Source organism: Panthera uncia, chromosome B1 (genome assembly GCF_023721935.1).
Source record: "Panthera uncia isolate 11264 chromosome B1, Puncia_PCG_1.0, whole genome shotgun sequence".
Classification (NCBI taxonomy): Eukaryota; Metazoa; Chordata; class Mammalia; order Carnivora; family Felidae; genus Panthera; species Panthera uncia.
In genome coordinates, this window is record NC_064811.1 from 110,284,251 (window position 1) to 110,298,560 (window position 14,310).

The 14,310-nt window shown below is 32.7% G+C and overlaps 1 protein-coding gene across 1 annotated transcript in view; it reads left to right on the top strand.

Annotated features, from left to right (window-relative positions):
• The window catches only part of PCDH10 (protocadherin 10), a 41,006-nt gene extending 35,121 nt beyond the window's left edge, over window positions 1-5,885 (top strand). The window contains exon 5 of the mRNA XM_049631182.1: window positions 5,322-5,885. Within this exon, the coding sequence (XP_049487139.1) occupies window positions 5,322-5,341 (20 nt within the window). The 3' untranslated portion in view covers window positions 5,342-5,885. The remainder of the gene's footprint in view (window positions 1-5,321) is intronic.
• Window positions 5,886-14,310: the final 8,425 nt, after the last annotated feature.

Here is a 14,310-nt window from a genome sequence, read left to right on the forward strand (position 1 = left end):
AGGGGGCCCCTGAGGAATTTTACAAAATGGAAGGTTTTTATAGAAGAAAGGTGGGACAAGAAAGTTATTAGCAAAACGAAAGGAAGGGAAGGAAGGAAAGGATTGTTCCAGGCAAGGCTGCTTTCCCATAGGGGGGGTAAGAAAGGGATTTATCATGCAAATTACCTCATCTTCCTTTGGGGAGGAGAGAGGGCCCTTGTGTCCCTAATCGCTAATCAAAAAGAAAAGTTTCTTCTGACTGACGATTAACACTGGATTTCTGGGAGGGAGAGGTTGAAACTGCAAATAGATTAGGTATGAGGCTCCTGTATAGGAATGTGGTCCAAGTGATGCCATTTTGAAAGATGAAAACGGCAGGCAATGGTTTTCTTTTTAATATTTCTGAAAAGAATATGCTCAACATGCTTGTTTTCTCTCAGAAATGATCCATTTTGCTCATTCTTGGTGTAAAATTCTATACCACAAAACTACGCTTGCCAATTACCTATCTCTGCGAACACCCATGAATTTAACTTTTAATAAACATTTATTAATTGTAAACTACATTGTAAGCATTACATAAGTCTAAAGACTAAACTAAACACTTGGATTTAATACATATTTCTCACATGAATGTTCTGAAGGCTTGTTTGAGTCATTCATTTTATAAATTTTTCTTTCTAAAAAACTAATCAACTTTACATATGGGAACCACTTTCTCCAGATGAACTCTCGTTTTCTAAATGTATTCTATAATCTCTTAGCTCTGTCAACCTAAAATAAAGAGCATACTGTTTGATGAAAGGAAAAAAGGAAATTTAACATGAGGATGGTGTGAATATTACGAAATAAATGTAAGACCTCAAGATTATGCTGCACTAAGCTAGTACTATTAGACAAAAGACAATATATATTATATTAACAGAAGGCTTTCAAGCTTTTTATAATTCATAATAATTATAACATTTAATCAGTTTTTGCCTTATATGGATCTTAAAATTTTAAACCTTTTTGTCATTTTTTTTTGTGAAAAGGAAAGCATTTACAATATGGACAATGTACGATTATATCTTAAAATATAAAAACAAATATAATACTGTTCAAGTGGGAAGATAAAAGAGAAATCAAGCAGTGACCCACTTTTAATAGTAACCTCTACTATGTTTATTTCTGGACTTTACTGTTAAACAGAAAAAAAAATAGATTTTTAAAGAGAATCCTCAAAAATGTCTCAGGAATAAGATAGAGGAAAGGTGAATGAATTGATTATTCAGCTGGACAGATCTCTAATGGAGACTTCCTTTTAAACGATCTTTCAGTTTATGATATGCTTTTACTCAGGACACAGAGGGCAGGTGTTTCTGACTTCTAGAAGGGGTAATGGGCTTTAACTTGTCTCTGCTAGATTCACTTTACTTATAAAGAAGTGTCCTGACCTTGAGGCTCATTAAACTTTTGAATGCGCTCTGGAGTAGGTTACTGATCTCAGTATCTGGAAGTTTTTCACTGCAGTGGAGTCTCAATCATTTGGGATATTTGAAGGCTGTTCTTTCTTTCAGTCACAGAAGTAGGTTAGATCACTTCACACGTTTATATATTTCTTTAGCTTCTGTGGTTCATACTGTCATAAAGTATAAAGGATAACTTGCTTCCTGTTATGCAAATATAGAAATGTGAATATTCTAGTTATTTAATTTTCATTTTAATATATTATACTAAATTATTTTTCGGCAGGCAAATTATAATATTATTCATGGTATAAATAGATTATCAGCACTTTTATTTTTACAATTATTTCTGCAGCATACATGCTTATAGTTATTCTTCTTACGTCATTAATCAGAATTTGTAAATGTCCCAAAGTTTAATATACTTTACAGATGATCAAAGGCAATAACAGGATGACACAATATAAAGAAAAATATGCATCGGGGCGCCTGGGTGGCTCAGCCGGTTGAGCATCCGACTTCAGCCCAGGTCATAATCTCACGGTTTGTGAGTTCGAGCCCCGCGTCAGGCTCTGTGCTGACAGCTCAGAGCCTGGAGCCTGCTTCGGATTCTGTGTCTCCCTCTCTCTCTCTGCCCCTCCCCAGGTCATGCTCGTACTCTGTTTCTGTCAAAAATAAACTTAAAAAAAAATTACAAAGAAAAATATGCATCATAAGTGTCATTAAAAACATATATGTTAAATATATACATACCTATAATGTTAAATATATGCATACATACATGTATGCAAAATTATAAAAAAGGAGATATTTGAATATCTCTTTTCCATTAAGAGTAATTTTTTCATCCATAGTTCAGAAAATAATATAAAGGTCTTAAATGTAAGATTTTTATGACTCACTTTGAAGAATAAATGAAGTGAATGAATAAATTGATATAAAAAGAATACCAACAATGCCTTTACTTTAGATTTGACTGAAAAGAAAATCTTTCATCTATATCAAGTGACCAACTCCTTATGTATGCTGATGAATAACTAGGGGAAAAATGCATTTGTGAAGTGAACAGAAAAAGCAAAAAAAAAAAAAAATTCAAGTACGCTTTCATAATTCCAAAACATATGTAGAATATATCATAAAGCATAGAGATTCAACGTATTTGACCCATTCTCTCTAGCCTGAAATGTTTCAGCAAATGTATACCCATAATAGTTAACACTGTGGGATAACTGTCCTTGGCACTGACTCTAAAATGTAGTAACATTGCTTTTATATATGTATATATATTTGTGTGCTGCATGTCCAACATTAACCCAGACAGCCCCCAAGGACAATGAATATTCAGTATTCAAAATCAGCTCTTAAGAGGCTTGAAACAAAATGTATGTGACTATAACTTTAGTAATAATATTTCATTTTCTCTAGTTTATCTGGCACTACTTCACATTTGGGAAATTTGATGCTGAAATAGAGGAAATCTCTCCTTCCCATCCTACTTGGTTCTGACCTTCAACCTCAGCCTTTACACTTGTCCTACTCAGATTTGCATTCCTGACTTAACAGATAGGTGGGAGGTGGTAATTTAATAAAAGGCGGTTATATTATTCATACAACTACTTGAAATAGGTGCACTTTAAATAAAAGCGGCACACAAGTAACCCTAAGCAGTAACTAAAGTATGCATTTTAAATTTATGTTGAAATTTAAGGTATCAAGTATAATGTGTGCTAAACTTCTGTGTTCTTAAAATTCTGGACTATTTCAGTAAAAACAATTTGTTTTTGTCTTTTGACTACATGAAATAAACATGTAGTATCCATGCTAAAGGGTTTCTCCATAAGTATTTTTTAACCTAATGAGAAACATTTTACTGATTTAAATATGTGTTAGGTTGACTAATTTCTGCATTATACTGCGATGTGCTTTTCGGTATATTAATTTTTACACATAATAAATTACTCTATAGGTTGTGGATAGGTCACGCGAGTTTGTTTTGTCCTCAAACTACTAGAAAGTTGTTTCTTATAAATCAGTATTTTAAGAAAAAAAAAGTTTCATCCTGTAAGTAGTATCCCCTCCTTATTTTGAGAAAAGTAGTATTATTTGCAGAATGTTCACGTGTCCTGAGTTATCCATGAAAGCACAAGATCATGTCCTGTGCTTCCTTTTACTCACACAATTATTTGGATTAGACAGTAAATTATTTGACCCCTGCAATTATTTGTTCAAATTCATTTTATAAACCTGAATTTCCATGGTGCTTAATTATTGTAATTTACTGAGGAATTTTAAATTCTGATTGGTATAAACAAAATATATTTAAACTATATATATTCACGCTTATCATGAAACAGGGAATTCGAATTCAAGAACATAGGAAAATAAGATTTGATTGCTTAAAAAGAGGAAAATTTCTATTTTCTTTAATAGAATATTCTCTATAGCATTATGACCAGGTAAGTTATAATAACTACCATATAATCCTGGGTTGTAGCTAACTTGTTTTATAATTCATGATATTATATTACAAATATATATATTTTGATTGCTCAATGTGAGTTACCACCAGGGACATGTAAATATTCATTTTCACTTTATTTCTGTCAATTATGGTGCCTGACTTTTCCAATTTTAATTGATGTGTCTGCTAAATGGTGACCTAGGGAAGAAACGTTTGGTGATTTGTTCAGAAACTGAATTTGTAAGGAAAAATAAATGTGAGAATTGGAGAAATAAATTAAGAAAAATATATTAACTAGATAATCTACTTGAAATAAATGGAAATACCACAGAAGAAAAATTATTCTGATCAGTATGTTCTTATGTTTGTGTTAAAAAAAACAAACAAAAGAAACAAAAAAGCCAACTATTTACCAGATTGAAACAATCCAGTTATGCCATTTAGTGTAATTCTTAATTTTTAATTATATTTTAATTTATATATGTATATATATTATTACAATCGATTTTACACAAAAGAATTGCTTTTTATCACAATTGAACACTATTTTCCGCACATTTTCATTATATATCTATTACGTGCCAGATGCTGACCTAGCCAATGCAGTTTCTGCTCTCATTGTGCTCATTGCCTAATATAAAGATTATAGAAAGGTAGGAAGAAATATCCGTTATCATTATAAATAAATAAAATACTTAAAATCATAAAATCTAAATGATTGGATTTGGAAATTCTACCTCATAATTCAGTACATTTTATAAGACTGGACCAAATTCAATATCTTTTTTCCTGTCACCCTTTTATAAGAAAACGGATTCCTTTTAGGGAATAAATTTATTATTATTATTTTTGTACACATTAAAAGGTTTGGTTTTTACATAATATAAACGATGAAGTAAAGTAAAACCAGAAAATGTGAAGCATTTTTTAACTTTTTAATTACATCAACATTTTCTAGTACAGGTTTCTGTATGATATGTTGATTTAATATATATAATTTGGAATTTTTTCAATTAAACATATAACCAGTTATTTGTAGATATTCTAATGACTCATTCTAGAATGCTTACAGGCCACACTTTTTTTTTTTTTCTATACTCTGATCGTGCATAAGTAATGAAGTGGGGATTGTTCTGTATGTAACTTCAAAAGTTTAATCTCCACATAATTGGTGTTTGATATATAAAACATACCTTTCCCACACAAAACTCATTTTCTAAAATACCAAAATTGACATTTTTAGAAACCCACGCAACGGATTGACTTGACAATTAGAAACCAAGGCTAACACTGAAAGACGTTGACACGACGCGGGTCTGGTATAGGGAGACGACTTATTTCCAGTTGTATTTGTTTCTTTTCCAGTAACATGCAATTCTAAACTCCCAAACGCAGGCTCCTTTTCTTAGAGTATTTTTCTTTCTTTTTCACAGCACGGAAAAGGATATGCTAGTCAATTCTACAGGATTTACCTGAAGCAGCATGATTTGCACAAAGTCGACCAACAAAAGCATCAACTTTTCAACTTCATTATCTTGGCCATCAGTTAGTTGTGTGTAACCGAGTACTAGATTGCCGGCGGAGTCATCGTGGCCAATTATAGGACCTAATTGCTCTCAGCAGGCCTGAGAAATGAGTTGAAATGTGCAGAACTGTAGAAACTTTAGAGGCAACTGCTTTTGCCTCTCCGATCAGTGTGTGCCTGTTTACAGCACTATATATCTTTCTCTCTCCAAATGTCACTGAGCCCTTTACATGTTTATATTCACCACGAGAAGCCAGTCATAAAGATAAAGGAAATTTGTGCATTATAAATGCAATATCACTGTTTTAAACTTGACTGTTTTATATTCTTTTTGTGTGATCGAGTGTTCCCCAAACTATTCCAACTTTACAAGACAGATTGTGATTATGTTCTTTTCACCTGTGGGTTATAAAAAATGTTGTATTCTGAAGACCCACAAAATATCAAAGACATTCTGTAGTTTATACACCGTGTTGCAAAGTGTTTACTGTACTATTTCAAAGCTTCTAAATAAATATAAAATATATATATTATATTATATAATTTTCCTAAAATGTGGTACAACTCAGTTGGTTTTTAAATGGATTCATACAGTCCACATCATATAGTAAAGTGAAGGTAATTCAGGGTCCCAAAGATAAACTTACTAAGAAAAGAATAATCATTAATAGTTTCCTCCCAATTTTCATCTTATACAACCCTGTTTTTCCTTGTTTAAAAGAAAATGAAGCTCTAAGCTACACAATTTTGTCAAGAACTTGTACTGAATTTTCAATGCCAAAGATATAGCTGTCGATGTTATCAGAAGAGCACTGAATATGTAATATCAGAATATCTAACAATCTACATTCTTTCGATTCTATTTCTATGGCTTTGAATTTAGAATCATTTAAAGCTTTTATAAAGAATCTATAAATCCACCTGTATTTGTTGTTAGAAAAAAAAACAAAAACAAACACTGGGTGTCTGTACATTTTGTGGTGTAAAATACGTAATTGAGATTACTATTTTAAGAAGTCCTCAACCGTATAACTCACACAGAATTTTATTTTACATAGTTTTACATAGTTTTGTGACTCTTACTAACACATGAATATAAAATCTATTTATAACTCTATATGAACATATAGAGATATATAAGTATCTGAACTGGTAAAGAGTAACTATAAGATATAAGTGATCTCTAAATTTAAAATAAGTTAAATAAATTTGGAGATAGAAATATGGTACATTATTGTTTCAGTATTATCTTACATGTGAAGATTTTATAGCTTAAATATAGTCAGTGTTTTATTAATGAGAAAATTCTTTCAGTCAGCCTTGAAAAGTTAAGCTTGCCTTTTATTTTCATGTCCACGAAGTTAATTATTAAATTCATTTAGATGTATTTTCCTTTCTTTTACATAGTTTTCTTTTTACCAGCTATTGTTTATTGCTTAACTAAGAGAGAAATTAAGAGAGAAAAATCAGAGGATGTGAGATAATCTTAGCAAAAAACAGAATTCTCAAAGCTCCCTCCTAAGAAAGCCTTCAACGTTTCTAAATGTTTGCCCAATCCAAATTACAGATCAATTTTGACACATTTACCTTAACTGCTAACTGATCTTCTGGATTCAGTGAAAGTTTGAGCTGTGCTATGTTATTAAAGAGCAGACTAAAGCTTAACACATAACAAATGTTTCCCACCTAGTTTTATGGTCATGCAAATGGGAATATTTTCCTTCGATTTAACAATAAAATGCATACATATTTTCAGAGGACCTTGATATGTAGATTTGAGTGATATCTTGGCATCACTCATTTGACTTATCAAATGACAGAGATTAATACGTCGTAATCCCAATCATTTTATCTACTGAAGTATGTGTAATATTCCAGTCTTTTGGGGACCCTTTAAAAATACGTAAAACCAATCCATCGCCTATGACACAAAAGCACATATGTTCACAAAAGTGCGGCAGTAACATTTTCTCAGACTTTTGGCGCTACTTCATTAAGATTTTGAATGATAGACTATTTTAATAAGGATATGTTTCTATATAATTTAGCTGGAAAAATGTCTGTTTGTTGTAATTGCTTTTTAAACAAGAAAATGATTTTCTTGTTGAATCACTGCTTTAATTAAAACCTTTCATTCATCATTTTCCAATTATGGCGGAAAACACACATCCATCTGCCTTATCACATGCATTAAAAATAAGGTTATATTCATTTCATGTCTTATGTTTATATTCATTCATTCAATGTTAAGAAGGTTTCTTTAATTATTTAGACTTTTATGTCATCGTATATCATCTCCCTTGAACAAACTTCTTATGCCATATATTTACGCATTCGTTTTTTATATATCATAGTAACAGTTATTCTAATTTACATTCTAATTATTAAATTATATCATTAATCAACAAAAGCAAACAACAAAAACAAGAAAACTTTACCCAATTTGTGGGAAAGATAGAATTTGCTAAAATGCTAAACAGTTATTAATCATGTATTGTATCCAGAATAAATCAGAAGTTACCAGAGAGTAATGATATAATTTTAGGTATTTGGCTAGGATGTTTTCTACCAATGAGAGGGGGACTATAAAATAGAAAAATGCAACCAATCAATAATAAAGGTTTACAAAAAAACATGTATTAGATTACCATGAAAAGGAATTTTAGAATAGTTTTTCTATTTAATCTAGTCATCTTAATATCCAGTCTTACATAATTCCATACATATCAAAAAATACTATCTAAATTATCAGATGACATTTCATCAATAAATTACTTCAGAAACGAATGATCATGACATTTACTCCTTGATAAACACGGTTCGTTCTAAAGTAGTAAAAATGTCAAAATATTTTCCTGTGGAAACAGTGTCTTAATGTTTCAAAGGTATGTCAAACGACAATTTTTAGAAGTATTTTCTCCACGTGTAAAATTCTAATTCTTACCTTGTAAACATAATTTTGTGAAATCATTTTAAATCAATATTTAAGTATCACATCATAATTACTTTACAGATATAATGGTATCACTCTAAGTGTATCATCTTTCTTGGGAACTATTGAGAAATATGTATATTTTGTTTTTTGAAGATATTAAATGCAATGCCTTTATCAAACATTGCAAATTAAGTACTATAGTAGAGGATTTAAATATTTTAATTACTCCCGTTTCCTTTTAATTTCCTCCTGTTTCATTTCTTAATAGTGTTATAATTTGCCGCCGGATCTCCTGTACTGTAGAAACCTTCTTATTTCTTCAATAAGAGGAAGAAAAAACATCCTCACAATTCTCAACATAAACTTTAATAACTGTCTATTAATTATGCCGTTTTAACTTTACAAAAATAGTTTACTGGAGTAAAATTAATATTTAATACAACTACTGACTCAGAATGTTGCAAATGTTAGGCAGCATAAAGAAAATTACTTACGGTGCTGACTGATCATAGCACTGTTATTTGTCATTACATGTGGTTTTCTTTCTCCCCCTCATATTTCTATGTGTGCTTTTAATACCCGAGGAACTCAAAAACATTTAAAATCTTGGTATACTTGATAATTTTTCTGAAAATCTTATATTTTTCATATTGCAATTTCTTGGGTTCTTTATCTTTTTCAAAACTCTAATTTTGTAGTGGTAAAGGCTTTGCACTTAACATCCTTTTTATGTTCCTTTTTAACAAGGAAAAACAGAAAATGACAAAATTCCATATTTTTTATGCCATGGAGTAGTAAAATTATTTTATATATATTGTTAGCACTTCAAGGAATATCCCTCTGCTAGGTCGAACAAAATCCTTATACAGTAATTTGTGAAGCTACTGTTCAATAGAATATTTTTGTTTCTTCTAAAACTTGGCATAGGTTTTAGATTATAGCATTCTATGAGAATGTTGGGAGATGGGTGCCGCCAGAGTATTGAAGGCAATAATATGACTAAAATTCTAATACCTTTAGTGTGCATGCATGTATTTCTAACCACTGTTATTTTTTAAGTATTTGTAAAATTAGAAAAATGACTTTTATTTCTTGAAAACTTGTCACATGCTTAGTTTGAAGTTTTACACTTCAGACGTTTTTGAGTTGCGTGCAATTTTTGCATTAATGATGCAAATATTAAAATCTCGCATGAGACTCAAAAACTTCTGAATGATAGAACTCAGACTTCCAATACTTCCGTACATCATAGAGCTGAAAGTAAGCAGGGAATTTCAGCTCTAAACACATTTTCAAGACAGTTATCTGTGAGTGAAAACAGGGTATTATAACAAAAGATGAGTTTAAATCTTAACTATAGTGTTTGTTACTGTGAATGCTATAATAATACATAAGTAAAATGAGTGTAAATGTAATATATTATTTTATACTGCTGTATACACATGAAATAAATAAAACTAGGATACATATTATGCCATTTTTCCATGCATGGATCTTCCACTGACGCCCGTGGGAGCTTTGAATAAAAATCAGTGGCAAAATATGGCCCTAAGTTTAAAAACAACTAATGCTGATTTAGTAAATTCAGTCTTAATATAACAGGTCTAAGGGGACATCTGTTCAAAACTGAGTCTCATTCGAAGAAACATATGCTAGGTTTAAAGGATTTTGCGATATTTACACTTTTGAAAGTAGGCATTTAATTCTATATGATTCTCATGAGACCCACAATGAATATTTTAAATGTATATATTTTTCCACCTATTGTTATATTTTCTTCTTAAGTTTTTTGATTTGTAGTAATACCAAGGGCCTACAAGGAATAATGTAGATGTTTGACACAGGAGTGCCTTCGAGCAATAAAAGGAAAATATTTTATCTAAAATTTTAGACACAAATTATTTCATATTTAAAATCAATGGACACATAAGAAAAAAATAAAATTCATATGGGTATCATATTCCAAGAAGAAAACGTAAATTAAGGTATAGTGTTTTTTAATAATGATAACAATAATCTGGACAAATCTTACAGAAATTTATATTCCGAAATAACTAAAAGGTAAAAGAAAAGTGTGCTTTGTAACCTAATGTGTGGTTTACGTAACCAATTTTCTTGAGTTCAAACTACACATACCTGGACAGAAACTCATTTTATGAAGAAACAAGGGATAGGGATAGGACTAGGTATTTCTCTTGCTCTTTATGTCTAATAAAGCCAGCCCTATGGTGGAAAAAAAACTAATAAAAATATACAGGAATGATTCTCAAGAGAATGTTAACAGTGATAGTTACAAGTTGCTTTGTTCCCCTAGACCTGTCCCTCCTGTCCCTTACTTTTACCCTTTCTGGGAATCATATCATGGACTCTTCTATGTAACCAAGATTATGAATTTTCAGATGTAAAAATTAAATTTTGTTAAATTACACACTTCTATTAAGGTCCAACAATGAGGAGAGGTAGGAATGCATAGTAATATCTGCCTTCATGAAAATTCTAGTTTGCTTTGAGAACCAAAGAAACTATAGGAAAATGTTAAATAATTCAACAGTCAAATAATTAAGTAATCAAATTTGTGGTCAAAACCCAATAGTGGGTCACAAGAGTAATTCAGTGTATTAAGACGATAACATAAAAATAAAACTAGAAGTAAATAGAATAGGAAAAAAAGTAGAGTAGAAGAGTATGAAAACACGTCACTCATGGTAAAAACAAATAGTTCTTTGTGAAACATTTTTTTTCCGATACATGTGTAAAATAGGTCACAATGTGAAATATATTTCTCGCTGTGAATCATTACCCAAATGTTTGAAAAGCACCGCATCGTATGATCACTATTTCAAATTTAAATTTCTTTAATGCTATAGAAAGTCAGGGGAGATCTTTTCAAAAAGTTATCTCACATCTGAATTTTGATCTTTACTTTTGTAAAATATGAAGTACACTTAGCTGTGAAATTCTTATGAGAATTAGGTGAACTGACATGTGTGAAATGCATAGCACAATGCTAACGCACATTAAGTGGTGTATTTAATTATTAATATTGCTTTTCATCACTTTGTCGCTATTCTTGATGCTCAAAAGTATGGAATACAGGCAACAAATGGAAATCATTCCTTTCTCAAAACTCTAGTCTGCTTCTGAGTTGTATTTAAGCAGCGCTGATTGCAAAATTGCAAGATGAAAGTTAACTTGCCTTTGGTATCTACTCATCAGCTCAGTTCACCTTTGCCTCTCTATTTATTGGTGGTATGGAGTCCAGGAAGTAAAACTCACAGCTGCTGAGCTCCAGTCATTTCCCTCACCCCCTTTGCAACTCTCAAATAGCCCTCCATCCCTACTATTGAAAAATATATATATGTATGATTGCACTAGGATATATTTACCTGATATTTCCCCTTGACCCCCAGTGTGCTTTTTGAATAACTTTCTATTTCCATGCAAATAAATGTTTGTTGGAGTTACTGAATAATTGACAGAATCATATTTTTTTGCATATGATATATCATAAAATGAGTCTGGACAGTGTTAAATAACAAAAATTCAATTGAGTAAATTTTAAAGTTCTAACTGGCTTTATCGAACAATTCAGAAATCTGACATCTCATCTAGCAAGTAGAAAAGAGCTCCAAAGGGCTACAGAAAGGGAAAGGTTTCATAAATCCAGAACAAGGGAATCATAAACCAAACAAAGGGCTATTTCAGGCAAGATAGGCAAGATCGCCTCCCTTTGGGGGGCTAACAGGGACTTATTATGTGGATTACTTCACTGGTGCTGAGCAGAGAATTCCAGACTGACTAAGATTGCGTTTCTGGGGAAGGTTGAAACTACAATTAGGTTAGGAATAAAGCCCCTGTTTGGCAATGCGGGCCTAGCAGAAGCAACTCCATTTTGGATGTGTGGTTTCCTTTTTAACAATTCCTTCCTTTAGATCAGACTGTCAGCTTGACTGAGATATGTCATCAAAATTGAAGGCATTAGCACCCCTCTCGGCTACCACTCGCAGCTTTTGTTGTTTCTTTGTGTGGTTTCCATAGGTCACTGTTCCAGGTTCATAGTCCTTAGATTCATCATTCTCTTTGCTTCTTTTTTTGAAATCCCAGTCTTGGGGAGATCATTTTCTTGGTGGTTAGCAGCTGTGAACATACATTTAAAGCTTTTGAGAGAATACAATGCACTAGGGAGATTATTATAATTATAATAGGCAGGATAGTTTTTAATGTGTGGCGTGCACTTTGGAGCCATGGTCCCCCACACCCAAACCCATCAAAATCAAAAAAGTCAAAGAAAGACCCCCCTAAAAGAGTCACCTTTTTAAGCCAAGTGGCTTGCTCAATGATCTTATATAACTGGGTTTCAACTTCCACAGAAGTATTAATCCAGGTACAGCACATTGGTGTTGGCCATAGCACTGATACCTTCTTGCTGAGCTTAAAGATAATCAAGGGCTGGTTCGCCTGGGTGGCTCAGTCGGTTGGGTGTCTGACTTCGGTTCAGGTCATGATCTCACAGTCTGTGAGTTCAAGCCCCGTGTCGGGCTCTGTGCTGATAGCTCAGAACCTGGAACCTGCTTTAGATTCTGTCTGTCTCCCTCCCTCTCTCTCTGCCTCTCCCCTGCTCATGCTCTGTCTCTCCCTTTCTCAAAAATAAATTAAAAAAAAAATTTTAATTAAAAAAAAAAAAGATAATCAAGAGCTATCTTGTCCTTAAGAACTACCTTGGTCAGAAACGTCTAAAAATTTTTCTTGGGTAGCTATTGTTTTAGCATCAGATTCTACAATATCTTCAAGAATTAGAGAGAGGTTTCCCATCATATTCTCATTTACATTTACTCCTGGCCAAGGAAGTATGGCCCTGTCAAAGGAAGCAAATCCTGAGTCACTAGTGCCTCCTGAGAGGTTCTTTCTAATTGGATGGTGTGAATTCAGGGGAGTCAATTCACGAAGTATCTTAGTTTGTGGAAAATTAGAGGCACAGTTGGATAACCCAAGAGGCATGGCCCAGTTATGTACCAGCCATAACTAGGTATTCAGGTCCAAGAAGAATGATAAGTATCATAGACAAAGACAAAGCCAATTAGGGCACAAACCATTCCCATTAAGGAGGTTCTGTTAATGGATTCGTTTACAGAGATTAATGCATTTGCCCCATTCAACCCAGGGCTCAACTAGGTTCTCAGCACATTCAGAAAGTAAATCTCATTGTCTGAAATAAAAAGGCCTTGCAAAGATGGGTGCTGCTGAAGAGATCTCTTAGTGGGCAGATCTGATGCAGATGCTCATGGCAATGTGGGAGTGGGATTGTACAAATATTTACATAGGTATATGGGTCTAACTGCCTAAATACAGCTATAATTGGAGAAAGGGAAAAAAACAAGGCACTGTATATTCTGATCATAAAAGTGGAACTTGGTAAGAGACTTCCAAGATTGATGAGTTCACCCCCATTAGCATTGGTGTAGGAAATATGGATGGGGGTGTTGTGTATCTTTCCAGACCAATGTCAGAGTAAAGGAAAGAAAGAGAAGGAAAAAAAAAAAGCTTTCATGTTCAGTTAAAGTATGAAATGTGGATCTGGTGTCCTGGGTGGAAGGAGCCTACATTCATGTCAGCTGCTTCTATTCCTTGTCAGTTTGATCTGGGGGTCTTCAGCGTCTGTACAGGCCAAGATGTCAGGTAAAGCCTTCTTTAGCTGTGAGATGTGTACCTTAGACTCAGTGTCTTCTAGATTTGCAGCAGTGTCAGTGGTCAAGAAGACTCAGTAATGTTCTTTCCAGTGGGGCTCAGGTTGATGTTTCCAGAATACCCAGTCACTAGGCTTCAGACAATGACCAACAAACAGAATCTTTTGAATTGGGATCTTGGATCCCAAGACTTGGAAGTCTTCTTTAATCTGTTGATACTTAGAAACGTTAAATAATGATCGTATATAAGACACTAAATAAGACATTTACATATTTAT